This window comes from Rhinopithecus roxellana, chromosome 19 (assembly GCF_007565055.1).
Source record: "Rhinopithecus roxellana isolate Shanxi Qingling chromosome 19, ASM756505v1, whole genome shotgun sequence".
NCBI lineage: Eukaryota > Metazoa > Chordata > Mammalia > Primates > Cercopithecidae > Rhinopithecus > Rhinopithecus roxellana.
Genome location: NC_044567.1, coordinates 40,321,551 through 40,348,693, shown reverse-complemented (window position 1 = coordinate 40,348,693; position 27,143 = coordinate 40,321,551). Strand labels below are relative to the sequence as shown.

Here is a 27,143-nt window from a genome sequence, read left to right as displayed (position 1 = left end):
CCAGGGCTGAGGGGGCACTGGCCAGGGCTCCTGTCCCATGTGGTGCTGATGGGGGGGTGGGTCTCGGGCTCTGCTTATGAGTGTCAGGGCTGGGTCCTGGAACCCAGGCTGGCTGCACCTCTGTGGGGGCTTCTAGGGTGGTTTGCCAGCCCCGTGGGCGGGTGGTGTGGTTGCACCTGCTGGCCTTGGTGACCATGTCTCAAATGGGATCACAGCTCCACGGGAGCTCTGGCAGAGGGAGGTGGGAAGGCCATGCTCCTGTGTCTTCGAGGCCTCGGCCCCTCAGCTCCTCTCTGTGTCCCCATCTTTGGTGGAAGCAGGTGGGGATGCAGCAGTGTGGTGAGGCCCTTACAGAGTGGGGGGCTCAGGCCCACATCAGGGTAGCCCAGACACCTGTGCCCCTGGGGCTGCCCCCCACAGGTGGACTTGAGCTGGGTGTCGTTGATATCCAGGCTGGAAAAGGCTTCTGATGGCCACTCACCCCTTTGCCACCACGATTTTGATTTCTTTTTTTTTTTTTGAGTCGGAGTCTTGCTCTGTCTCCCAGGCTGGAGTGTGGTGGCGCGATCTCGGCTCACTGCAAGTTCCGCCTCCCGGATTCACGCCATTCTCCTGTCTCAGCCTCCCGAGTAGCTGGGACTACAGGTGCCTGCCACCACGCCCGGCTGATTTTTTAAAATATTTTTAGTAGACACAGGGTTTCACCTGTGTAGCCAGGATGGTCTCGATCTCCTGACCTCGTAATCCACACGCCTCGGCCTCCCAAAATGCCTGGATTACAGCATGAGCCACCGCGCCTGGCCTCACGATTTTGGTTTCTTAATCTGCATTTTTGCACATGGGCCGAGGAGACATCAGTGTCCCCAAGCGCTGCCCGTGTGTCCCCAGGGCCCTCAGCGATGGCAAGGTGAGCCCAGGCCTCCGTGCACCAGGGTGGCTGCCTGGTGAGCCGATCCCATGGGGCCAGGCCTCCTCAGACCACCATGCTCCTCTGGGGCTCAAAGTGGAGATGTTGGGTGAAGGTCTCAGGTGCTGTGGGTCTGCAGCCTGGGTAGTGAGGCGTCTTGGAGTCAGAGCGGCCTGTGCCCAGCGCATGCCCATTGGTGTCCCCCAGAGGAGGTTTGCACGCTGTGGTGTGGGGTCTGCAGACCGTCTGCCTGGCCTGAGGTGGGAGGGTCGAAGCTCTTGGGTCTCTGTGAACGAGAGTCGGATGTGTATGAAGACGCATGTTTGCGCTCACTGCCACTCACTGTCACGCCTGGGGTGAGGCACACACAGGCTCTTCCTGTCTCTTGCCTTTGCAGAGACTCAAGGTCCATCCCAAAGATGCCAGGTGTGCTGTGCGTTTGAGGTCTGGAGTCCCTTGTCATTCTAGAATTTTTTGTTTCCTCTTGGTGTCCCCTCTCCGCCCTCCCTTCTGGCCCTGACGCCCCTGGGGCTCTGTTGCCTGTGGTCACAGGGCTTCCCTGGGTGGCTGTCAGCCCAGAGTGGGATGACAGTGGTGACTGCGGGCACCTGACTCCCTCCCCTTCCTTCTGCTGTTCTTCCCAGGAGACGTTCTTTTCCAGATGGCTGAAGTCCACAGGCAGATCCAGAATCAGCTGGAAGAAATGGTGAGTCCCACCCCCAGCGTGGCCCTGTGAGGAGGGGCAGGTGCAGTGGGAGAGCTGGTGCCGGAACAGTCCGAGTTGTCCAGCCACACTCAGAGGCAGGGAGGGACCCTGGCTCAGGACACAAGTCATACTCCAAGGAGGACGTTGGAGAAAAGGGCACGGGCCAGACCAGGGCTACATGCTTCGCTGGCCACCACAGCCGGCCACGACACGCTGGGCTCCAGGGAGAGTCCTGGTCGCAGCCCCTGCCAGACCCCACTCCTGCGGCTCACAAGGCAACAAGGCAGACTTCCCCTGGCCTCTCCGACTATAGGCAGAGGCAGACCCCAGACAACCAGAGCACGTTGCTGGCGGCTGGTTTGCAGCATCCTGTGTAAAGCCAGGGGTCTGACCCTGGTTTCAATTCAGGTTCATGGACCCTGCGACCTCTCAGCCTGTGTCGCAGTGATCCCCACCATGGGACAGCAGAGGAAGCAGGGGACAGCCGTTTCTGTTGCCCTTATGAGAAACGGAGCCCTTGTGGCTGTCGGAGGCGAGATTGTCCAACATTCCAGACTCCTGTTCAGCACTTGCTCCTGCAGCCCCCTGCTCCATAGGGCGCACCTGGCCATGCAGAGTCATGGCCCATCAGTCATGGGGAGGGGCTCCTACACAGCCGGGACACCCAGGGTCTCGTGACCATCCGCCCTAGCCCTGCCCCGCCTCCTGTTCTGGGTACATGTGTTGGAGCTGACGGCTGACGTGTTTTCTCTCCATGTCCAGCTGAAGTCTTTTCACAACGAGCTGCTTACGCAGCTGGAGCAGAAGGTGGAGCTGGACTCCAGGTACCTGAGTGTAAGTGCACCCTGGCCGTGCCTGCTGGGGCCCTGTGCCTGGGTTCCAGCTCTCCTGAATGCCTGTCACTCCTTCCCTCGGTCTGAAGGCTTCCCACTTCCCCTGAACTCCCTGTCCGCATGGGCCCCAGCTCTGACTTTATTGTCCATTTGGGACCGAGTGCCCCTGGTGTGCCGCAAATGCAACCTGTGGGTGAAACCATTGCCTCTGATGCCCCATGTGCCAGTTCCATGCCTCGGCTTTGACCACTTGCGGTGAAGCTGGTGCTTGACTCTGCTGCCCAGGAGTGCAGGAGCTCCTTCTCTGGCCTCTACAGTTCCCTGGGCTCTCGGCCCGTCCTGCCCCACTGCCACTCCTGTCAACTGGCAAGAAGGCTTGGGCCTGAGGCACTGCTCGAGGGTTTGAGAGTCATCTCTGGCTCTCCGTGGTGGGTGGGAAGGGTGGGCCTCGGCCAGTTTTTCCAAGTCTGATTTTCATCTTCGGGGACCAGTGAGCTGCCATGGGGTGGGGTGGGGCGGGGCTGAGGCCTCAGTTGTGCTCTCCACAGCTCTCATTTGCCGCTGAGCACGCGCAGCCGGAGAGCAAGCCAGGAAGGGAGTGTCAGGGCCGCCAAGGGGACCCTGCTGCGTTGGGCTCGTGGGCCTTGGTTTTGTTGCTGGGGGGACCCTGCTGCGTTGGGCTCATGGGCCTCGGTTTTGTGTTTTATTGTTTGACTCTCAGGCTGCGCTGAAGAAATACCAGACTGAGCAAAGGAGCAAAGGCGACGCCCTGGATAAGTGTCAGGCTGAGCTGAAGAAGCTTCGGAAGAAGAGCCAGGGCAGCAAGAATCCTCAGAAGTACTCGGACAAGGAGCTGCAGGTAGGTCTGCCGCCCCCGCTGTGGTGCCTCTCGCTTCGCCTTGGGACTGCTCACCCCCAGCCCCCCTCGTCCACAGGGAGTGGACAGCAGCTCCCCAGGTGGGATCAGACAGAGGCGAGCTGTGTGCCCCTGGTAGACCTCGGGAGCCGTGGGCCCAATGCCCCCAGGCCAGCGGGATGGTCAGCTCCACCTGTGGGGCTCTGTTCTGCTCTCTGCAGCCTTCCAGGGTCGCTGGAAGGTTGTTGGCCAAAGGAGCAGAAACCCACATGGAGTCCTCCCACCTCTATTCCCGTGATCCCTGCCCAGAGTCCTCCCACCTCTGTTCCCCTGATCCCTGCCCAGGAGTCGGGTCCCAGTCTGTTCCCGTGATCCCTGCCCAGGAGTCGGGTCCCAGTCTCTTCCCGTGATCCCTGCCCAGGAGTCGGGTCCCAGTCTGTTCCCGTGATCCCTGCCCAGGAGTCGGGTCCCAGTCTGTTCCCGTGATCCCTGCCCAGGAGTCGGGTCCCAGTCTGTTCCCGTGATCCCTGCCCAGGAGTCGGGTCCCAGTCTGTTCCCGTGATCCCTGCCCAGGAGTCGGGTCCCAGTCTGTTCCCGTGATCCCTGCCCAGGAGTCGGGTCCCAGTCTGTTCCCGTGATCCCTGCCCAGGAGTCGGGTCCCAGTCTGTTCCCGTGATCCCTGCCCAGGAGTCGGGTCCCAGTCTGTTCCCGTGATCCCTGCCCAGGAGTCGGGTCCCAGTCTGTTCTCGTGATCCCTGCCCAGGAGTCGGGTCCCAGTCTGTTCCTCTCAGCGGCTGTGGCCACCGCCCACAGGGCTGGCTGCTCAAGGGCAGGTGGCACTCCAGGTTCCTCGAGGGAGCGGCTTCGGTGTTGTTTCTCTCACCATCCCGCCAGTGTCACTGGTGCTGCATGCTGAGTGGGCTAGGACTTAAGATGGCCTCGCCGATGACAGGCATGGCCTGATGTGTGTACACCAGAACCTGGATGGTGCCTGACACAGGCCAGACCCAGACACCCCTCACCCACTTGCTGGGGTCCCAGTGATACAGATGACAAGGAAACACAAAACAAGGTGCCCAGTCGTTTGTGAAAGAAACAACAGGAACACCCCTGGCCAGTCACCCAGGTAGAAGCTTCTGGGCTGCACCCTGGGGCGGGCAAGGTGTGGCTGTGGAGGAAGCCCGGGCCTCCAGGCCACTCCCTTCCTGCTGGCAGTCAGGTTTTCAAGCCTTGGCAAGCCCCGCACACACCTGCCCGTGTGCGTGTGTCTGCGTGTGTGTGCGCCACCATCTCCTTGGCGCCAGATGTGGGTGTTCATGAATGGCTCTGGCCTCACCCTGGGACTGGAGGCCGGTGCCTGCTCAGAGCCTGTGCCCCACTCACTCCTTGACTGCAGGGAAGCCAGGCAGGTCTGCCCATACCCTGCGGGCCACGCCGGAAGATTTCCAGCGTGGGGTCGCCTGGCAGAGCAGGATCGGCCCCAAAGGAGAGGACGGGACTGGGCCAGGGGCAGATGAGAAGGATAAGTGAGAGTCTGTGGAAACAGCTGTATGGGGGTCCCTCGGGTGCCCACTGCTGTCTGCAGCCTCCCACTCAGGCATGCTTGGTGCATAGGAGAAGGGACGCGATTCAGGCCGTTCTCTAGGTGCCCTCCCCTCTCCAGCCACCTCTTCCCGTGTCCCCAGCCTTTGTTTCGATCGTGTTTTTCACTCCAGGTGAGCTGTGATGGGTCTTGTGATCCTTTCCGTTTTACACTCTGGGCAGGCTGCAGTGTTGGGTCTCTCCATGGTGGGCCCATCGTGGTAGCCTTAGTATTCCTGCCTGAGGCTGCCGCAACGAGCCTTCCTCCAGCCGTCTCTGTGCACAGATCCTGAGCAGTGGGAATAGGGAGTTGAGGAGGAGAAACAGGTATTTGTTGGTAGACGCTATGTCTATTTTTCTTTTCCTCCCACCTTGGAACGTTTTGCTACTTTGCTTTCTGAAGACTTAAGCAGCGGATGGTGCCCCCGCGGCCTGGAGGGCCATAGCGTCCTCCCAGCAGGCCAGGGCAGTGCAGGTGTGAGCCACCCTGAGCACCCATGCCGGGTGTAAGAGCTTGTCTTAGAGGAAAGTTTCCTGGGGACGTCCCCAGCTTGGTGTTCTGGGGATGGGGATACTGAGGCCAGCTCACTGAGGGCTCAGTTGCCTGCTAGGGTCCAGGAACCTGAGCTCTCGTCTCCCCTTGAGGCACTGTGGGTTTTTGCTAACAGCCTTATTGAGATACAATTCACATCACCGGCAGTTCACCATTTCACGGGCACAGTCCAGTGGTTGAGTGTTTGTAGCTGTGCGTCCATCACTCAGTCCGTTTTAGAGCACTTTCCAGTCAACAGTCACTCTTGTGCCCCTGGCTCCACCAGTCGGCAACCTGCCATCGGCCTCCGTAGACTTACCTGTTCTGGAGTCCCACAGCGTCCGACCTTTGGTGCCTAGTGGCTCATGTGGCGCGGAGGGTTCTCGAGGCTGATCGTGCAGTAGCCTGCGCCAGTCCCCTCTCCTCTTACTGTGGGGGTGGTCAGCATTTCTTCCTTTTCGTGGCTCAATTGTGTTCCGTCGTACGGGTACTGGAGGCTCCGCCCTACTCAGGACCAGGGACCTCTCTCTGGCACAGCTGGTACTGTCCTGTGGCTGGGCTCGCTGGGAGCCGGAGATCATGGCAGGGTAGCATAGGGCTGGGCAGAGGCAGAGGCTGGGGGCTCTTGGAGCCACCCCCCTCCCTCCTGCAGGCTGGAGCCAGAGGCCTGAGGCCCCCACGCAGTCATCCTGGCCCTGCCACACCGGCTCCCTGGTTTCCAGGTGCCCTGCCTCCCGCTGCCAGGCCTCTCTTGAGGAGGGCCCTGACCACACACCCGACCTCCGCCTGCCCTCCACGCTGCTCTGCCCTGGGCCCCGGGTGGTGGGATTTACTCTCCAGGCTGTGTGTGCACAGCCGGCTCCTCAGCCCATCCCGCGTGGGGGGTTTGGACGAGCTTCTTGCTGATGGCCGGTCCGTTTGTTTGCTGCATGTCCTGGCACTTGGGGTCTGTTAGGGACCATGTTGGTGCCTCAGGGGCCCTGGAGGCAGGTCCCATCTGTTCTTCCCACGGCGGCTGCCAGCCACCTCCAGTGCCTCAGCGGACCCTGCATTGACTGGCCCGAGGGTCCCCTGATTTGCAGCTGCCGGGGGCTGGACCTTGCAGTGACTCAAGGGGCGTTGGCCCTGCTTCAGCGCTATGGTCCATCTGGGCAAGGGGCCGCCAGTGGGTGCCCCAGGCGCTATGAAACATTTGATAACAGAACTAAGGTGGCTGGTGGCGGGGCTCACCCTGGGGCCCCTTGAGTGCCCTTCCATGGTAAGTCAGGTGACCCAGTTTTGGGAGTAAGCCATGGCGCTTGTTTCTCACGTGGGGGACACCCGATGGCTGCCACAGTCGTCGCGAAGCCCCCCCTCATCTGCAGGAGGGCAGGGGAAGGGGGAGGGGGTCGTGGCCTTCCAGGCTGTCTGTGTCCTGATGGGCCAGAACCAGGAGCCCGGCAGGGTCCTGTATGAGGGCAGCGTTCCTGTTTGTGGCTGTGAGTTGCCCAGGCAAATGGTCCCCGCAGCACCTGTGAGTGGGTCTGGGCGAGGGCCATGTGGGCGGGGAGGGCAGGCAGGGCTCTGAAGCATGTGGTGAGTGGAGGCTGCAGTGGGTGTGAGGTAAGGTGGCCTAGCAGCTCCCCTGGAAAGGTTTCTGCCACCCGGTGCGGAGACGCTTGGCGAGCCTCATCTTCCTGGCCTCCCAGGGCCCCTCCTGGGAGATGTACGAAGCTGGCCTTTCTTCCCGGGTCCCAGGGGCCCGGCTGTGGCTCCCCAGCCCTGGCTGAGTGACCTCCTTTCTCCAGAACTTGCAGCTGCTCCTCCCCACTCACCAGAGGACCTGTGGGTGGCCCCAGACTGGCCTGTCCCAACCCGGGCACAGCCTCAAGGCCCTGGTGTCAGGCTTAGGCTTGGATCCGGCTCTGTCCCTTAACGGGTCACGTGGTCGCAGCAAGCACCAGAGCTTCTCTGAGCCTCAGTTTCCCCGTTTGTGAGGGGGAATGTCCTGCCTTTCTCCCTCTTCTGAGCACTGACAGGAAGGGCTGTGGAGCTAGGACAAGCTGGTGTCGACCTTCTCACGGTGCCTGCGTAGGTGGCTCTCCTGGACCGACCTCCACCTCTGTTCCTACCCATCCACCTGACCTTCCTCTGTTAATGGGAGACGGGGCTTCAACGCTTAACCACACAGGTGTTTTATTTTTGTGATTTTTTCCGAAGTCACCGAGTTCCTTCGGGAAGGGCTGGGTCTGGTATTTCTTCTGCATCCCACTTGGTGCCAAGCACAAGCTGGTCATGAGCAGATAGCTAATAAGTACTAAGTGGTTTCAAAACAACGTTTTGGGGTGGGAAGCAGAGGGAACACGGCCCAGTGTGCTTTCTGCTCCCCAGTGGCCTGAAGCCCAGGAGGCCAGGCTGGGGAGCCATCAGCATGCCCGGCCCCACATCTGAGTTTGAGGGGGTGGGGCACTTGGTATGTGACTGCGCACACCCCTCACTGAGCTGCAGGGAGTCTGCTGCCACCATCCTGGGGTGAATCCTGGGGTGCATCCTGGGGTGCGTCCTGGGGTGAGTGCCAGGCTGCCTGACTGGGATGTGCTGCTGGCCCCGCTGCTCCAGGCCCCTTGCCACCCAGGGCTGTTCCTGCTGCTTCCTATTGCCTTTGCAAACCCGGCCAGCAGGCCCTGTCTTACCTCTACTTTAGGGTGTAGCTGCTGGGGGCCCAGCTATTGCACGTCCTCACCACTTCTGAAGAGCTGGGGAGCTAGGCTGGCTGGCCCCACCCACTCGTGCAGCCCCGCCCCTCCAGTGCTCTCCACCCTGCCCTCACTTGTGTGGATCCACCACTTGGAGCAGGAGGCCCTGCCCCTCCAGTGCACCCTATCCCCCCTTATGTGGCCCCACCCCCAAACACAGGCCTTCTAGCTGGGCTTCACTCCTAGCCTGCCTCTCAAGAGCTACTGTCCTGGGGCCTGGAATGCCAGCGAGGTCCTGGTGGTCACAGGGAAAAGGCCTGTCGGAAGCACTCCTGGGGGAGAAGCAGAGGCTCTTCACTGGCCTCTCCATTCCTAAAGCGGTTGGTTGCTTTCCAGCTGTTCTACAGACCAGCCCAGTAGCTGCTCCCCACGCTGGGGGCAGCCCAGGGGTGTCTACCCAGAGAGTACGGCTCATGGTGCCGCCCTGGAGATCCCTGCCTTGGTCCCCAGACCCACCTGCACCCAGCTCTTCCAGCTGTCTCCAGTGTGTGCCCTGTGGGGTCACTGGCAACCGTAGCAGTTGTGCCCAGTCCTGAAGACCCTGGGAGAGGCACATGTGCCCATGCCACTGGGGTGTGGGGCAGGAGTCTGGCCCATTCGGGCTCCTCGGGCTGCCTTCTTGAGCAGACGTGGGGGCAGCTGGGCTGCTGGAAGTGGAAGTGACGCCATGTAAGGGTGGCCTGAAGCCAGTGTCCAGCCAGGGGCGTGTGTAGCAGAGCAGAGGCCTCCGTGCGGTTCCCAAGCTGTCCCTGCCATAGAGGCCTTTCCCTTGGAGACTCTTTAGTGCCCCTGGGGAGGCCCTGCATGTCTGTCATCTGGCAGTCTAGAGCTGGCTGGGGCCTGCATGCAGGGTAGGGGCTGTTTAGGGAGCTCCGCGGGCTGGACGAGTGCCCCCGTCCATGGGGGTCCCCCACCTCAGCTGCCGCTGATGAAGGGGGAAGTGGTGGCTGGTGCCTGACTCTGGTCTTTGTGGGTGCAGCATGCTGTGTCGTCAGATGTGGGTTCCCTCAGCGACCCAAGGGCTGGGTGTCTAGAAGTGATTGCTGGGGTCCCTGGTGGGCTCAGAAACCTGTCGCCAGCTGCACCCCACCTGAGCTACATGTGCGGAGCACTGGGCTTCTGGGAGCTGTGAGGCTGCCGGGCAGCAAGGCTGGGCCCGTGGCACGTGTGAGGGGCAGCTTCGTGCTCCAGGGTGCCCATGAGGCCGAGGCCCCCGATGCGCACTGCCCTCCGCCACTGCCAGGCTCATCATGAGGCAGCGGCCAGGCCTGCCGCCTGAGCTGAACCAGGGACACACCACACCAGGCCCTGGGGGCAGAGGTGGGGCTGCAGGGAGGGGTGGGCGGGAAGTCAGCCAGGCCCTGCCCCGGAGAGACAGGTAGAGTGGGTTTCTCTGTCTGCCTGCCAGGGTGCCCTTGAGTGGGGCTGGGCCGGGGAGCCTCCCGTGTTCAAGAGCTGCATGTAATTGAGATGGTGTTTTGGGATTTCCATGAAAAGAAGTAATTGCAGTTATAGGTCAGGGCACTGGAGTCAGGAAGCATTTGGGGCGTTTGTTAACTAGGACAGGAGAGCTTATGTAAGGGGGTACGTTCGGCCTGCTGGGCCAGCGGTGCCTTCACTCCCCGGTACTGTGGTCATTACCACATTTGCTGGACCAGATGCTGACAGACGTGCCCATCCGTGTGGAGGGACGTTCTCCACAGCACACAGGACACGGTGGACATGCTGGGGCAGCGGACACCTCCTCTGTGATGTATCAGCGCGTCTGCACGGCGGGGTCACAGCTTTGTCCAGCTCCTCTTCAGAACAGAGGGCTGTGGCCATCTCCACAGGGCCCGGAATGGGGCCCAGAGCAGAGCCCAGCCTGTGCCCACCCCTCAGGGGCAGGGAGCAGGGCATGGGGGACATGTCCACATGCCCCATCCTGCAGCTGGAACTCAGGGTGGGAGGAGAGTGGCCCACCCACTCCCTGGGCTGGGCTGTGGGCAGAAGGACCTGAGTGTGGGGAGGAGAGCCCCCGCCCACTGGATGCAACTTGTCCTTCCTAACCCATGTGCACTGAGGGTGGGGCAGCCGAGACCCAAGTAGTGTTGGGGCCTCAAAAGTTGGTGCTTGTGCTGGGAGTGGTGTGGGGCAGGCCAGGCCCCTGCTCAGAATTGCCTTGGGCGTGGGCTCAACCCGCTGGCCCTGGGATGACCCTGCCCAGCCAGCTCTGGAGGCTTCATCAGCAGCCTGAAGCCCCTGCTGCAGAGGAGGGCAGCACTGCCCTGCCCACTCACCGCCTCCTGAGGCTTTTCTGGGCATAGATGCCCGGGGCTACAAGGAGAGCCAGGGTTTCTGCTGGGTCACCTTCCCCTGTTCCCCTTCTGAGATGATGGGGGAGAAGGCAGGTGAGGCAGGTGCAGCCCTCGCTGGCCAGTCGTGAGTGAGGAGGGAGAGATGGCCCTGTGTTCTTGGGGATGCTGCCTCCCAGAGACCATGGGGGCTCCAGAGCACCCGCAGGATTATCCTGAGGGTCCTGGGAAGCAGCACTGGCGCTCTGTTCACTGTAATGCAGGGGGCCGGTGGGGGGCATGTGCCCCCAGGATCCTCCTCCGGCTGCCCTGTCTCTGGGTGTGCCAGGCCTGTAGCCCGGATTGAGGTCTGAGAAAGGGGAGAGATGCGTGCTATTTAAAGGGGTGTATAATTAACACAGCAGAGACAAAGCACCCTCTTTCAGATCTTCAGAAATGATAACAGCAGGGCCAGTGATCACCAGCGTGGAGTCTGGCGATGTGCAGGGGGGTGAAGCCCGTCCTCGTTTTAGCAAAGCTCTTCAGAGCTAAGGGCTGTTTGTGGCCAGGCCCCCCGTGAGGACAGCCATGTAGCCGTGTTTCTCTGGAGTGACATCACTGAGGGGTCCTTACCAGGAAAAATGGGCATGAGGAGCCAGAAGCCATGGAGCCCTCTCAGGGCTTCTGCACCCGCAGCTGACGCGGAGACCCTCAGTGTCCCCGGGGCCAGGGCAGCCAGGGGTCGGGCAGTCCACTTCCCCAAGCCTCAGGGCTGGGCCACTCAGGCATCTGAGCCCCCACTTCTCCTGCATCTTGCCACCCTTTGCTGGGTCTTGGGGACAGCTTGGTCTGCGGTCCTCCAGCCTGTTTGTGTCCAGCCCACCAGTGTGGACAGCAGCAGCCTGCTCTCTCCTGTGCCTATGGGCCTGTGCTCACCAGACTGTCCATCCCAATAGCAAGCTGTGGGTCTGTTGGGACCTGTTGTTCTTGGGCACCCTTTGCCAATCTGCTGAAAGCTCTGGACCTTTTTCCCAGGAAAATGGGGACCCGCAGGGCTCATGGATCCCTGATCGTGCCAAAGAGTGCTCTTCCAGAGGATCTTCCTGTAATGCCTTCCCCGGGGAGTGGAATAACCAGCTTTTCCACCTGCCACCGGGGCCGGAGGGCGCGGCTCACCCTCTGCTCAGCCCAGCCCGGGCCTTGCTCAGAGCACATGTGTTCAACGTGAGATTTGAGGGCCCTCCCGTCTCCTGAACCACCCGCCATGGCTGCCCTCCCTCCTGTCTGGGTACTGTGCCTGTCCCCGGGAGGCCTGGTCAGCGGGTTTTGAAGCAGCCACTGGCTGCAGCCAGCAGGTGGCCAGTGACCATGTGCTACTTGAGGCAGCTGATTCTCACCCCGCACCCCACAGCTGACCAGTCGGCAGCCGCGTCCGTTCGAGTAAGTGTCACCCATGGTGACAGCTGAAGGCCAAGAATGACGTTCTCATTCATACGCTATAGGGACCTGGGGGGCTGCATGCGATTTTTAGGGAACGTGGGAAAGCTGCAGCAGCCGTGGCGGGTGAGGTAAACCAAAGCCGCCTTGGTTTTTTCTGGAACGCCCCTCCCCCACTCTGAGTCACCGCATGCTGCGGAGAGAAGAGATGTGTTCCGATCACTTTTGTCTTCTCTGATCACGGGGCGCTCAGCCCAGGGTGACTAAGTGGGAGCGTTCCGTGGGTCTTAAATGCTTTCAGCTGGGTGTTTCCATAGTGCTGTTGCCATGGCACCCAGCTAAGCACGCAGCTGGTGGCTCAGCGGCAGGCGGGGACTGAAGGGGGCCGGCCACTGGGACCGCCTGTCCATGGGGCAGGCTCAGGGCTATTGTAAATGGCCAGCTGCCAGGTTGGAGGTGCAGACCAGGCCGTGCTCTGTTCTCTGCACTTTCCACACAGCTCGGCCGTGCCCCATGCAGGGCATCCCCGTCCAGCAGCAGGTCAGAATTGGTCGGGCCCTGCAGCGCTGGCCGCCACCTCCTCTCCTCCCCGTCCCCTCCTCTCCTCCCCGTCCCCTCCTCTCCTCCCCATCCCCGCACTGGCCCCTTGTGTGGTAAAGCTTCTGCCTGGCCTAGATTTCCAGGATCTGCCCTGCACAGTCGTGGCCTCTATGAGGAGTTAGTGTTCTGGAAAAGGAGGTGAAGAGAGGCGGCTGTCATTCCTAGACAGAGTGGCAGCCGCATGTCACGTGCTAACTCAGGCTCCGCCATGGCCGGATGCTCATATGGGGGTTCCGAGGCAGGAGGTGTCGGCTTCCTCTGTCCCTTGGGGGCTGGCCATCTCTGCTTACAGCTCTGGGAACATCTCTCCTCCCTGTCCCCAGGATTTGGGGGGGCCCCGCTGGAGCACTGTGTAGCCATACTTTCTGTCTCTCCCCCAACTTCCCCTGGGTTTCTGTTGAAATCTGTGTGCCACTCCCAGCCATTTACGGGGCTCCTTTGAGTAAGTGAAAGCCTTAAAAATAAAACACCAACTCCCTACCCAGCCAGGGAGGCTGCCAGACCCTGCTAATGAGGCCAGTGCCCCTCGCTGTACTCTCCCCCGGGGGACCGAGCACGAGAAAGTACTGTAGCCTAAAAACCCAGAAACCGCCTGTAGGATGGGCAGCCGTACCGGCTCCAGGGGCCTTGGTTTGGAAGGTGACGTTCTCGGGGTGAGGAGACCCAAGGGGCCCTGCAGCCTAGTTTATGCTGCTGTCCTGGGGTGACCGCTTCAAACAGCACCTTCTCTTCCCCTGAGCCCTGTTTAGACGGCAACCTGCGTGGAGGCCGTGGCTCTGGGCAGACCCCCAGGCCTGCCTTTTCTCAGTGCCTCAGTTTCTTTTGCCAGGCGTCGGATCTCCTGCTGAGCGCTCTCTGGCCCTGAGCTCTCTGCCCACCATGCCCTCTGGGCCAGCCACTGCTAGAAAAGTCCACAGGGAGGGTACAGAATCCTCATGATGGGGTGTGTTGGGGTTTCTCACAGAACCTCACATTCCTGAGGCTGCCCCACTTAAGGGGTTCTGGGCCCCGAATAGCTCCTCTGTGCACCCCTGTGCATGAGGTCGGGGTCCAAGGCAGGCGTCCCCGTCACAGGCCACTCAGAGCCTGGAGGCGCACCCCAGCATCCCTGGCAGTTCCCTGGGGGAGGAGTGGGCAGGACCCTGCAGGCAGCCTCGGAAGAGGCCTGGGTGTTGCTCCGAGTGGTGTTGCAGGGGGCGTGGGTGGGTACTTATCTCCAGGCCCCTCTTTGTGCACAAGCCCACCTGTTTCTCGGAGCGAGCCCTGCCCACCCAGTCCCTTTGATCCTGAAGGTCGGGAAAGGAGTCCAGCAGCCAGGCTGCAGCACAGTGGGCTCAGGTGGCCGCCTCCATAGCTGCAGCATGTGGCATCCTGGCCACGGCCACCATGCCCGCCCCAGGGTACCCCCAAATCTGGCCGTCCCACTCCACCCCTTCCTGGGGAAGAGCTTCAGAGGTCACTGGAGGTTCCTGGGAGCAAGAGCAGGAAGCCTTGGTAGGTGCATGTTGCGTAACCAGAGGAAGAGAACTTCATGCTCCAGCTGCGGAGGTGGAGGAAGAGGAGGAGGAGGAGGAGGAGGAGGTGGAGGAGAAAGAGGAGAAAAAGGAGAAAGTGGAGGGGGAGGCAGCGGCAGCGGCAGTGGGGGTGGCAGCAGAGGCCTCAGCATGGAGCAGAGCTGGCTGGAAAGTCTGCTTAAGGCTGCCTTGCAGGGCCTCTCGCCCGTGATCAAACTTCTCGCTTCCCAAACACCATCCCAGGTCCCGTTTAGATGACCCTGCGGCCAGGCCCTGCAGCGCCTCTGGAGGGTTAGGGCCTATTGAGGGTAGCGGTAGCAAGCCCACTGTTTTGAGGGGCAGGTGGGGTTTAGTGTGGGAAAGCAAGGTGGGCTGCAAGGGCAGGGGAGCGCTGGACTCCGTGTTGGGGGATGTGGCTGGGCAGGCTCTAGCCTTGGGGACAGCATGGTCTGCTCATACTGGCCAGCAGGCAGAGCCAGTGCCTGGTGGTAGCACTGGGACCAACCCACACTCCTCCAGGCTGGTTCTCACCCCTGTAGTGGAGGCTTGTGGGGGTAGGCAGTGAGGGAACAGGCTGCTCCGCTCCCCTCCCCGCCACCCACCTGGGCCAGCGCTGCCCACCCACGCCGAGTCAGAGCTGTGGGTGGGGCGGCCATGAGGCTGAGTCAGGCGGGGGAGGCCGCCCCCTTGCGGAGGCTGCATCTTCTTAGGAGCCGATTCGGAACTGGCCACTCCTTGACGGGTGATCCGGTGGACAGGGGGTCTGAGTCTTGCTGTGGAGGGTCTGCCTCAGGCCGGTAGGGGCTCAGTCCAAGGCAGGTAGGCGCGGGAGGAGAGGTGAGATGGAGGAGAGCTGGAAAGACCTTTCTGGCAGAGGAGAAGCTGGGTCCCTGCTGAAGCAGCTAGGATCCCGCAGCCACCCAGGAGGGATCTGGGTGTCTCCCTGGGGACAAGGTCTGTGCCTGGCGTGCTGCTCCCTCACCCTCGCCAGCCACCCACAGCCTCATCAGCGTTTTGGGACAGAAAGTTTCCAGCCTACAAAACCGGAGAGAGCCGCTGACATCCAGGGCCGCAGTCGCACCCTCCCGACGTCGGGCTGGGGTTCTGGGATCGGGAACCCCAGGTGCCAAGTATCAGCTATGCCACAGGATGTCAGGCACATGATCCGCCAGCCGGGGTCGTGGAGGGGCCGGCGGGGGGTGGGGAGGCATGTTCCTCCCAGAGGGACAGAGGCAGAGTGCCCTGGGGTTTGGGTCTGTCCCTTCCACCCACAGTCCTGTTGGCCAGGTGAGTCCCACCACAAGCCCTGTACCCACGGGCAGGCTGGGAGGTGCCTCTGCCTGGGATGGGAGCACGGTCCGGGGCCTGGGAGCTTCTTCCCCACTCTCTCCCCCAGACTCCCTCTTTCCAGTTTTCTCCTGAGGCTCACAGCTAGAGGCCTGGGCTCAGCTGCAGCTTCTTGGTCTGGCTTTGCTTACACTACTTTTAAAGAGTTTTTTAAATTGTGATAAAATACATGTAACTAGTCCAGTTGACCACGGTAACCATTAAGTGCACAGTTCAGCGGCATTAGTGCATTCACGTGGTCGTGCGATCATCACCACCATCCATCTCCAGAACTTCCCATCTTCCCAAAGTGAAGCTCTGGTACCCTCCGTCCTGGTGTGTTCAGAATTAGTAGCTGAATCTGGAGTCTCTATCAGGTTGAGACTCAGTTTTCCTTTTGGGGAAATCATTTTGGCCGTAGCAGTTTCTGTTGTTTTGGCTGGAACCCTTTCTGGGAGGACTGTGTGTCCACCAAGAAGCAGAGAGTGGCCAAGATGTGACAGCCGCCATGGTCAGAGCCAGGGCCACAGCCGCAGGGGCTCCAGAGGGGCTGGCTGCTGGGTTGGGGTCTGCCTGCTGGCTGCTCCGGTCCTAGGGTCTGGCTTGACTACCTGTCTTTCCTGTGCCCAAGAGCACCTCCCAGGGATGAGGGGTTTCCAGAGCGTCCGTGTTTGTGCAGGACGCATTCTCCCCATCCCCTCGTCCCCCTGTCCTACAGGGACACCCGGGTGGGCACTCGAGCAGCTCCAAGGTGGAAGGGCAGCAGTCAGGCTTACTCCTCATTCCTAGTTCTGTACTGGCCCCTTACCTGGGCACCCCCTCTTCCAACAAGTGTGACCTGTGTATCTGACCTTGCTGTCCCCACGGACGCTGGTCTTGCTTTCTGGGCTCCCGGTCTCTGCTCAGTGACCTCTTGTCTGATCCACCCCACGAACTTCCTTCTCACGTTCTCCCTCGGTGTGCGCTTATCTGGAAAACAGTTGGGGGTGGGAGAGGAGGTGAGGTGCGCCCGGAGTCCCCTCTGCAGCAGAGGGCTTCCCTGGGGTCCTTGGCCAGTGTCCTGGGCTCCAGCTCTCCTGCCTTCCTGCTGGGGCTGAGATGGAGGGGCCCTGGAGGCAGAGGCACAGGTGAGGGTGCTCCAGGCAACAGGGGAGGACCAAGAAGCTGTCATGGGGCCCATGGGGCTGGGGCACATCCACACCCAGGCTTCTGTGCCTTGGCCACAGGGAGGTGCACGTGACCCCACCCCACAGCGGGAGCCCCGAGGAGATGAGGTCAGCCCCCTGCCAGTGCCTCCTGCTGGAGGCAGGACCCTCCACTCGCCAAGAGTGGTCCCCGGGCAGTGAAGCCTCCCGGGGATGTGGTCATCGGGCGTCTCCTGAGTGGTCCCCGGGCAGTGAAGCCTCCCGGGGATGTGGTCATCGGGCGTCTCCTGAGTGGTCCCCGGGCAGTGAAGCCTCCTGGGGGCGCAGTTGTCTCCTGAGTGGTCCCCGGGCAGTGAAGCCTCCTGGGGATGTGGTCATCGGGCGTCTCCTGAGTGGTCCCCGGGCAGTGAAGCCTCCCGGGGGTGCAGTTGTCTCCTGAGTGGTCCCCGGGCAGTGAAGCCTCCCGGGGGCGCAGTTGTCTCCTGAGTGGCCGCAGATGCTGTTTTGTTTCCAGAAGCCTCTGCTCTGCACGAATTAGACATGTCCTTTGACTGAGTCCGTGGGGCTGCCCCAAACCGGGCCTGACAGGTGCCCTCCTGCTGCTGGCTGAGCCTTTCTCCCCTTCCCTCCACAGTACATTGATGCCATCAGCAACAAGCAGGGCGAGCTAGAGAATTACGTGTCCGACGGCTACAAGACCGCACTGACAGAGGAGCGCAGACGCTTCTGCTTCCTGGTGGAGAAGCAGTGCGCTGTGGCCAAGAACTCCGCGGCGTACCACTCCAAGGTGAGGCGGCTCGGGGCTACGCTGTGCTGGCGCTGGGCCTCGCGGGCAGAAATGAGCTAGGCCCCTGCCCCAGCCCCGTGAACACCCCAGGGCAGTGTCCGGGCTTGAATTCGCGTTTATTTCGGGTTTTCTTGGGGATGAAGTTCTAGGAGAATTACCAGGTCGCGGGGTGCAGGCATTTTGAAGACTCACGTTAGAATTGCCACATGCAACCAGGGAGAGTCTGATGGGCTTTCAAGACCTTTTAGAACGTTCATTTAAAAAAACATTCTTGGCTCTTCTGTCACAGCCTTGTCCTGGGGAGGCACAGGCTGACAGCAGGCAGGGGACGGTCATGCTCCGTGCTGGGTGCACGTGGTGGGTGGCCTCTGTGTCTTCACTTGCTCCTCCTGTGGCTCCTCAATCCACAGTCCTGGGGTACAGCCTCTGGGCTCATGGCTTTGCTCACCCGAGGTGCTGAGGACTCCCAGCCCCAAGCCTGGGTCCCCAGCCACCCAAGACAACCATGACACCGGCCCCAGGTCCAGCAGCTGCCACAGCTCGGCTGTCCTACGTGGACCTGCCACCCCTCATCCAACCCGAACCTGGCCTATTTCTTTGCCTCCTGGGCAGCCAGGGGCCCTGCCTGGCTCTCAGGTGGCCCCCCAGCCCCTCCCATGCTGCTCCAGAGGGGCTTCACACCTGGTCACAGGGTCCTCCCCTGGCTCCCAGGCTCTCTGTGACCTGCGCCTCCACCACCTCTGCCTGCACTCCTGAGCCCCTGGGATCCCAGGCCTTGGGTGGTGGCCACATGCTACTCCCTTGTGACCTCTGAGAGACTCCTCTACCCCGTCGTCTGTTGAGGGTCCCTCCTTGGGCCAGTAGACTCTCTTCGCCACCCCCTGCACAGTCCTACGGCCATGTGTTTCCTGCTAGGCATTCCCCAGCCTGGTCGTTCCTTGTCGGCGAATCCCGCCCTGGGATCCGCCATGTCCCAGGACCAAACCCAGCCCTGCTGAACCAGGAGCAAGCTCCTCAGGGAGGGGCTGCAGCAGCCCCCTCCACAGATGTCCTGAGCCCCATGCGAGCAAGGGGAACCCCTCCTAGGAGGCTGACTTAGCCCCCAGAGCAAGCAAGGCCCAGAGGCCAGGTTCCCCACCGGGAACAGGCAGGACCAGCAGGCCCCTGTTCACCCACAGTCCGCGAGTAGGAGTTAGGGTGGGATTAGATCTGTCCCCTGGAACATTCTGGAACATCTCAAGAGTTCAGCAGATGGAGTTCAGGAGCCAAGCCCACCAAGCGGGGGCCTGGTCATGTCCTTCTAAAATGAGGGGTTCCGGGGATCCACGGGCTATACCTTGACAGTTGTTCCCCCCACCCACCACACACTCACGTATGTGCATGTGCGTACACACACACACACACACGTGATATGGAACCAGTGCTCCAGTGCCCACAGCCTGGGGACAGCCAGGAGACAAGTGCTCCTCCCTCCCTGGAGAGACCCCTCCTTCCGGCCTGCACCTGCTGGGCACTGTGGGCAGGTGCAGGTAAGGACAGCAGTAGCACCTGTGACCTCGCTGCTGGGGGACTCACTGGTGACAGGCTGTGCTGCCCCAACTGCCAGGCAGGGGGCGCTGTGGAGCGCAGGCCTCCCACCTGCTAGACCCAGGACTGTGGCGAGCGTCTGCGCCCTCTGGCGGGGGCCAGGCCCTGTGACAGGGCCAGGGAGCCAGAGCTGTCAGTGGCCGGGGTGCTGCCTGCAGGGATGGAGGTCTGGGAAGCCAGACTGCTTGCCACAGGTGCCCTTGTCTCCCAGGAGGGATTGCGGGATGTGCCTGTGCAGTGGCAACAACTGGGCTCCTGGGCTCGTGGGCCCCCGGGCATGTGTGGAAGAGGCTTGTGTCCCACAGACCCACGTGGACAAGCCTCTGGGATGGGGGCCAGGGTGTGAGGGCAGCCTCCTCCCAGGGCAGTTCGTAGGAGCTCCCTGGTGCTTGGGTTTGGGTCTGCCTCGGGGCTCTCAGGGTGGAGGGGGTGACGCTGGCTTGTGGCCGCTGTGTCAGGGCCATGCTGCTGTGAGGTCGGTGGTCGGTGTCCCCTGGCCGTCTGCCCTGATGCTGGTCCCTGTTGGCCTCTCCATGCCCCCACAAGACTCACTCCTCTACCACCGATCTGAGCCAGGGTTCGGCGGACGTTCTGAATGACCACAAAGTTCATGCTTTTGGCTCTGTGGACCATGCAGTCTCAGCCCTGTTACTGCAGTGTGAGGGCAGCCATGAATGAATTCACAAATAGTTGCACAGCTGTGTTCCAGTAAAACTTTGTTTACAAAACAGGAGGCCAGCCCTCGGGCTGTGGTTTGCTGACCCCTGGTCTAAGCCGTTAGCGGAGGGGTGAGGGTGGTGTGGGCAGGACTTGCTCAGAAGGGCTGTCGTCCAGCACCCTCCGTGGGTCCCTCACGTGGGTGCCCAGCCATGTGTGTAAGGGAACAGGGATGAGTGGGGGGATCAGTGAAAGCCAGAGAGACCCCAGGGGCACCAGAGACGTAGCAGTTCTGGCCCAGGGCTTTAGGGTCTGGGGGTCCCAGGAATCGAGGCCCTGCAGCCTGCTTAGGCCGAATGGCCAGGAGGGGCAGGGGCTACTTGATTAACTCCCAGGCCTCAGGCCCCAGGCCGGGCTGGCCCCTAGGCCCACAACCTTTCGCCACGCCTGTGGCTTCCTGCTCCTTTGTCGGCACTGTGCTCAGCTGGTGTGTGTCCAGCAGGCTGCAGAGTAGTATATCCAAGGGAGAGCGAGCTCTTGGGCCTACGGGCAGTGGATGGAGCAGTGAACCTCAGTGTGTCTGACAGGGCCGCCTTCCTGCCCTCAGCAGCCAGGCTGACCCCCGCTGGGCAGCACTGCCCCCTCCCTCTGGCCACCTGGGGTGCCTTCCTAGCAGTTCGGGGTTTGCCCACCAGGGTTTGACCCTGTGCGCCCCTGTCCGTTTCTCCTTCCTCCAGGCCCTGATGGGCCCCACGGGGGTTGGGCCTGGGTTTGCTCTCATTCCTGGAGGTCCCCTGACTGCGTGACTTGTGGTCGCATCCCAGACCCTTTTCCAGCAGCCGCTTCTGTAGGTTGGGGTTGGAGGCTAACGGGTGGCCTGTCTCGCTGAGAGGCACCACCTGGTGAAGAGCAGCCTCCAGCCCCAGAGGGTGCTCAGGGAGGGCTCTCAGGGCTGTGCCCAGCTGCAGGAGCCTGAGCCAGCCCTTACTCATCCCTTTCTGCTTCCTCCACTTCAGGGCAAGGAGCTGCTGGCGCAGAAGCTGCCGCTGTGGCAACAGGCCTGCGCTGACCCCAGCAAGATCCCAGAGCGCGCCGTGCAACTGATGCAGCAGGCGGCCAGCAACGGCGCCACCCTCCCCAGCGCCCTGTCGGCCTCCAAGTCCAACCTGGTCATTTCGGACCCCATTCCAGGGGCCAAGCCCCTGCCGGTGCCCCCTGAGCTGGCACCATTCGTGGGGGTGAGTCTGGCCTCTGGAAAGCTTCATGGCTGTGGGTGGGAGGGCAGCTTGTTGTCGGGGTTGGGGGCGGCCAGGGTGCAGAGCCCAAGGCCCCCTGCTGAGGGGCTGGGGGTGGAGGGTTCTCTTTCCCCCAGTCTTGCCCGCGGTGGGCTCCAGCAACAGCCTGCTCTACCCCCTTCCCTACAGCGGATGTCTGCCCAGGACAGCACACCCATCATGAATGGCGTCGCCGGCCCGGATGGCGAGGACTACAGCCCATGGGCTGACCGCAAGGCTGCCCAGCCCAAATCCCTGTCTCCTCCGCAGTCTCAGAGCAAGCTCAGCGACTCCTACTCCAACACACTCCCCGTGCGCAAGAGCGTGACCCCAAAAAACAGCTATGCTACCAGTAAGGGCTCCGCTGGGGTGTTGGGCTGGGGTCCCTGGGTGTGCCTCCCCAGACGTGTCACACCCCTGAGGAGGGGACTGGGAGACCGTGAGGCTCACAAGTGTGTGACCGTGTGTGCCTACATACGGGTGGTACACACACATGTGCCTGCCCAGCACCCAGCTTCCTCCTGTCAAGCCTCTGGTGCTCAGTCAGGGCGTGAGTAGGGTACTGGGTTGTATTCGGCTCGTGCAGGCAGCAGCCACTCAGGAGCAGGCAGCTGCTGCTTGGGAGAGCTTAGCCAGCCCGGGAAAGGCTCACTCGCCCACCTGGGGCACAGCACCTTAACCAGGCTCCCTGGGCTTTGCTGCCCCGCGAGCCGGGGGCCGTCCCCTTACCTGTCCCTTGTCCCAACAGCTGAGAACAAGACTCTGCCTCGCTCGAGCTCCATGGCGGCCGGCTTGGAGCGCAACGGCCGCATGCGGGTGAAGGCCATCTTCTCCCACGCTGCCGGGGATAACAGCACCCTCCTGAGCTTCAAGGAGGGTGACCTCATTACCCTGCTGGTGCCTGAGGCCCGCGATGGCTGGCACTACGGAGAGAGTGAGAAGACCAAGATGTGAGTGTCTCTCGGGGGCAGGTTCCAGGTAGCTGCTGCCTGCAGCAAGTGTGTGGGGCAGTGACACTCAGACGCACTGGGACCTTGTGTTTAGATTCACTGCAGGTCACAGGTCCTCACCATAGAAAACCTGGGCAGTGAGAGCAAGCGTGACCCGGGATCTTCACCACCAACAGGCATCTTCTCCCCTGGCAGGGGTCTTTACCCCAACCACTTCCCTGCAGCGGTCTTCCCCTACGGCAGGGGTCTCCCCCCACGGCAGGGATCTCTTCCCCGCGGCAGGGGTCTCTCACCGCAGAGTCTAGTGACGACCTTGCTCCATCGCCTCAATGTGCCACTCATTGTGGTGCAGGGTGTGGCATCCCACACGTGTACGCACTCAGCACGTCTGGCCGAAGCCCTGTGGTGGGTGTCAGTTTCCCACAGTTCACAGGTGCAGAGCAGGGCTTGGCCATCCTGAGACCGCAGGGTTTCTGCAGCTTTCAGCTCTTCCACATGCCAGATGTGGAAGTTTGGAGTTCTAGAAGTCACCTATGGAGTCAGATGGGCCATACCTCCCCAATTTACTGAATGCTGTTGCAGAGAGGCTGGGCCAGGGTGCCACCCTCGCTGGACCTGGGGGCTGCCTTCCCAGGGCTGTGTTTGTGCGGGTGTGTCTCTTGGCAAGATGGGAAAAGGCCCTGACATTTGTGCCTTCCTAAGCCTGGCTTTGCAGCCACCACCCTGGGGAGGGGGCCGAGGGCAAGGGGTCTCCCAGGAGGCTGCTCCATCTTTTTTCCAGTGGCCACTCCAGTCTTGGTGCCATCCGTAGCTTAGTGTGGCACTGGGGCTGCGAGGCAGGAGCAACTGCTCTGCCTGGGCTCTGGGGCCTTGCAGTTGGGTCTGGTGGGGCCGGCAGCTCCCACCAGGTTGGGGACAGACAGCCTGGGCCACCTTGCCCTCGAGGCTGAGCACACAGTGGGAGCAGGCTCTGTTCCTCCAGAGACAGCAGCACAGCCATGCTGGGGAGCTAGAGGGTCTTGTGCTTGGATGGTGGTTGATAGGGGATGGGGAGCCACTGCCCCCACCCGGGGGCCTCCGGGCTGAGCGTGGCTCTTAGCTGGGGCCTCTCTTCCAGGCGGGGCTGGTTTCCCTTCTCCTACACCCGGGTCCTGGATAGTGACGGCAGTGACAGGCTGCATATGAGGTGAGCATATGAGGCCCATATGAGGCCCAATGGGAGTGCTAGATCCCCAGCTCTGGAGAGGGGCTGCGATGGCACCAGGTCCCTGGGCTTGGAAAGCTGGGATGGGCTTCTGGCTCCTTGTCTGCTATCGCAGGGCCATCCCCGGTGGCCCTGAGAGCTGGACGCTTGAGGCCCTCAGGGTGGAAGCGTGGTACCCTGTGCGGTGGGGCCCGAGAGCCCTGGGGACACCAGTGCAGGCAACAGGTGCTGTGGGGGTAGCACCTGGGGGCCAGGTGTGCAGGGACCTGGCTGTCCCCGGTCCTCCAGGTTCTCGCAGCCTTCAGAGAATCGCATCAGCTGAAAGCTGGTGGGGTGCATGGCTGCTGGGAGGGTCGGGGATTGCTGTGGCAGCCCAGCTCCTCTGGAGTCCTCCTGACTCGCCTTCATGGCCAGGAGGAGGGAGGGAGGCCAGACTGGCCTGGCCCATGGTCACCAGGGCTGCGGCCTTGGCCTGAGATCAGCCTCCCGCATGTGGCGTGGGGTAGGTGAGGGTGGGCCATCCAGGGAGCCCACAGGGTTGTGGGGTGTTGGGGGTGTCTGGCCAGCTGGGCCATCTCTGAGTCCCTGTTCCTGCAGCCTGCAGCAAGGGAAGAGCAGCAGCACCGGCAACCTCCTGGACAAGGATGACCTGGCCATCCCGCCCCCTGACTACGGCGCCGCCTCCCGGGCTTTCCCCGCCCAGACGACCAGCGGCTTCAAGCAGAGGCCCTACAGTGTGGCTGTGCCCGCCTTCTCCCAGGTCAGCGGGCGGGGCCTGGGCTTGGAGGGGCCCGCAGGTGGAACAGTGGGCTCAGCTTGCCATCCCATGTTGGAGCCTCCGCTGAGGGGCCAGGTGCCTTGGGGGTCTGGGTCTCTTTGGACAGGCCTGGGTGGGTGAAGGCTCCATGATTTGGGAATGTGTACACACCCCTGCTTGGGCCACAGGCTGCTCACCTCACCCCAGCAGGCTCCCTGTGTCGGCACGCTGGGGTGGGGTCGGCCCGTCCCTCATGGCGCTCTCAGCCAGCCATGGGCAGCTGACTCCTGTGCCCAAGGGGGCAGCGTCTGGGCTGGGAAGTGGCTGGCCTAGAGGTGGGCCTGGACCCAGCCGCCTTTTGGGAGAGCCAGGGGGTTAGGATCCCTTCCATGAGAACCATGGGGCTCCCTCAGTCATATCCATATGATGGGAGTGCTTGCTGCTCAGCCCTGGCATGTGGCTGGACCCTTCCAGTCAGCGTGACCCTGGATGTGGGCCATCTGGTGCCAGGAGGCCAGAGCTGGAGGATCAGGGCCTGGGTCCTAGGCCCTGGTGTGTGTCCTCGGAAGACCAGGATCATGGCGGTCCTGGTGTCTAGGCTGGGACAGGATGTGAGCGTGCATGGTAGCTTGCCAGATTCCAACCCGCTCCGTCCAGGGAGGCTCCAGAGGTTGGAGGGTTGGAGACCCCTGTCGGCCTGGGGCTCCTCAGCTGGGGGTCGTCTGTGGGATGTTGGCCGGGCCAGCAGCTGTTCCCGGGGCCAGTCTCCAGGGTTGGGCCTCAGGCAGTGGGTAGAGAGAAGAGAACCCACCTTTTTCTGAGATAACAGGCAGCCTGGGTGACTGCTCAGCTATCAACCCACAAGTGAGGGGTCCCCAGGTTGACAGCCTGAGCTGAGGCCGCAGGATGCGACCTGGAGAGGTTCGGGCTCTGGGCCATGGGTGTTCCACAGGTCAGCCTCTGGGGTGGACTCAGTGCTGGGAGAGCCAAGGGAGGGGTCTGCACCTGCCCTAGGCCCCAGGCCCCAGGCCAGCCATGCTGGCAGGTGAAGGGCGCAGCCAGCCCCAGCACCACACCTGGGCTCTCCTCCCAGGCAGTGTCACCCTCCCGGGGGCCGGGATGGTACATGTGACAAGTTTCTAGGAAACCGTAGCTGGGGACTGGGCCCAGGTCCCATGGGTGGGCGGTGGGGTCTCAGGGGCCCGCCCAGGCATGGGTGAGGTGCTGCAGGTGCCCTGCGGGGGCCTCGGCTCCCTGGGGGCGGGCGGAGGGTCCCAGGAGGCTGGTCTTGCTTGTGTTTGGGAGTGTGCAACAAGCATACAAGTTCAGGTGGCCGCTGGCTGGAGGAGGCATCCCCAAAATGGCAGGATCACCATTTGTGGGTGACCACAGGCCCCGTCACCTGGCCTGACGTGTTTCCGCCTCTCCCCGCAGGGCCTGGATGACTATGGAGCGCGGTCCATGAGCAGGTAAGGGGCTTTCAGACCTGTCTTTGGGACCATGGGTGGGTGTGAAGAGGCGGGGTAGGGCAGGTCCCTCTCCTAGGACCTGGGGCCACCTATTCTTCCTTTAAGGCCCAGCCTGGCCCTTCACCCCTGCCAGAGCCGGGGACGTCCCCCAGGGCCTCCTGCTCTCTCCGAGTGACACGGAAACCCCCCTGGGCCCTGCCCTTCTTTCATCGCATCTGGCTGGCCCCCTCCATCCCTGTCAGGCAAAGGCAAAGTTGGGGAGGGTGGCTGAGGCTGCAGCCTCCTCTGCCCCCCGCCTGCGCTCCGCCCGTCCTGTGCCTTCCTAGAGGGCTAGGAGGCCAACGGGAGCTGCTGAAAGGGGCATTGCTTGGTGCGGGCAGACTCGCTGCCTGTGGCTGGGCAGCGTTGTGCAGCGAGGCAGCCGTCCTGTGCTTTGTTTCGCAGTGGCAGCGGCACGCTGGTGTCCACAGTGTGAGGACGCTGACCCCGGGCAGCCGCTGCTCTGAAGAGCTTCCGCGCCTTCCCCCTGGTCTCCGTCCGTTTTCCTCCTCAGCTCTCGCTGGTTTGTTCCTGGGTTTTCTTTTCCACCTGCCCCTGCCTTTTGGTTGGTGACCCCAGACTCTGTGATCCCCCAGGGTCCATGGTGCTGCTCCATCCGCCCCCCCCACCCGGTGTGTATGCGCCCCGCCCTGTGTGTCCCAGCCTTTCGAGCAGAAACTGCCAGGCAGGACCTGCTGGGCCGTGCGGGGCACCCTCGGCCCCACCCTGCAGTGTCTGTGGCACTCGCTGCTTTTCTAAGGCTCGCCGTGAGCCAGGTCTAAAGTTTGGAGAAAAAGAAAAATCTTAAAAAAAAAAAAAAAAAAAAAGAAAAATAGGAAAAAGGACTTTTATTTTTCCTGAAAAACAAAAACCGATCTGCATGGACTCCGGTGTGCGCTGTTATCTCGCATCCGACTTTTCCCGGCGCGAAGGCCTCTGTCCGGACAGGGAAGGTGCTGGGGTCCCTGGTCACCCCGGGCCCTGTGGAGGGCTACATAGAGAAAGGGGGCTCGTGCCAAGCTCGAGGGGCCTCCTGAGGAAGCCGGCCGCTCCTGTGAGGGAGGCCGGGCCTGGGCACCTGAGGGCTTCTCCCTCCGGACGCTGCGGGCCAAGTGTACATAGAGCAGCGTGGCAGAGTGGCCTTGCCTCCCGTCGGGCAGCGGCGGGAGCAAGGTCGGGGGCAGGCGCTGCCCAGCTGGCCGCACACGGACACTCCAAAGACCTCCAGCGACCACCCCACCCCCACATTCCTTTGACCAGCCTTGTGAGGGCATCAAGGCTGCCCCGGGCTACCTGGCTGCTCGGGGCAGGGTGTGTGGGCCGGGCCCGGCCGGGGGAGGGCAGCTCTGGGCACGTCGCACCCACACGCCCCACCTGGGGGAGACAGGCGGTTCCTGCCTGGTTCTTCCTAAACGCTCTCGTCTTTTTGTGTGTCTTGGTGACTTTAGAAACAAACACAGTGGACTCAGTGGCTTCTGGTCTCTTCACACACTGAACTCTGGGGAATTGAGTGCAGGGCACAGCCCGGCTCAGCCTGCCTGCCGGTGGGAGCCCCTGGGAAGCCGCGACGCTCCTTTATCTGATGTGGTTTAGCAAAAGCCTCCCGCACACCTCCCCGTGGCCTGGGTTGTGGCCTGGTTTGTGTGGGAAGCAGCTCCAGACGCGGACCGCCTGAGGTTAAGGGGAACTCGAGGGCGGACCGGGCCCTATGTAGAGACCCCTCCGCGCCGGCGTTCCCGCTCCGCTAACGATTTCAAATCCAGGGGATTCCATGCTCAATGGATGAATGTAGACACAAAACAGCAACACTTGTATGAAGATGTAAAGTGCTGAACATATTTTTTTCCTGTTTCCTTTCCTTTTTTAAAAAATCTGAATTGTGCCCTGTACTGCAGTTACTTGTTTGAATAAAAGTTTTATTTATTGCACGAGTTGGGTATGGACCTCCTTCCGGTTCCTGGCGTGCGTCTGGGC

The 27,143-nt window shown here is 62.0% G+C and overlaps 1 protein-coding gene across 4 annotated transcripts in view; it reads left to right on the top strand.

The window, feature by feature from the left end:
- BAIAP2 (BAR/IMD domain containing adaptor protein 2) overlaps positions 1–27,143 on the top strand; it is a 77,212-nt gene that overhangs the window by 44,154 nt on the left and 5,915 nt on the right. For 3 of the 4 annotated variants that reach the window (XM_030922509.1, XM_030922512.1, XM_030922511.1), the window contains exons 4-13: positions 1,552–1,613; positions 2,376–2,447; positions 3,168–3,305; positions 17,080–17,232; positions 20,493–20,714; positions 20,901–21,102; positions 21,499–21,700; positions 22,818–22,886; positions 23,502–23,664; positions 25,096–25,130. In XM_030922509.1, the coding sequence (XP_030778369.1) occupies positions 1,552–1,613; positions 2,376–2,447; positions 3,168–3,305; positions 17,080–17,232; positions 20,493–20,714; positions 20,901–21,102; positions 21,499–21,700; positions 22,818–22,886; positions 23,502–23,664; positions 25,096–25,130 (1,318 nt within the window). Of the gene's footprint in view, positions 1–1,551; positions 1,614–2,375; positions 2,448–3,167; positions 3,306–17,079; positions 17,233–20,492; positions 20,715–20,900; positions 21,103–21,498; positions 21,701–22,817; positions 22,887–23,501; positions 23,665–25,095; positions 25,131–25,574; positions 27,101–27,143 lie in introns of those variants that run through there. The other variant, XM_030922510.1, reaches the window with a different exon arrangement.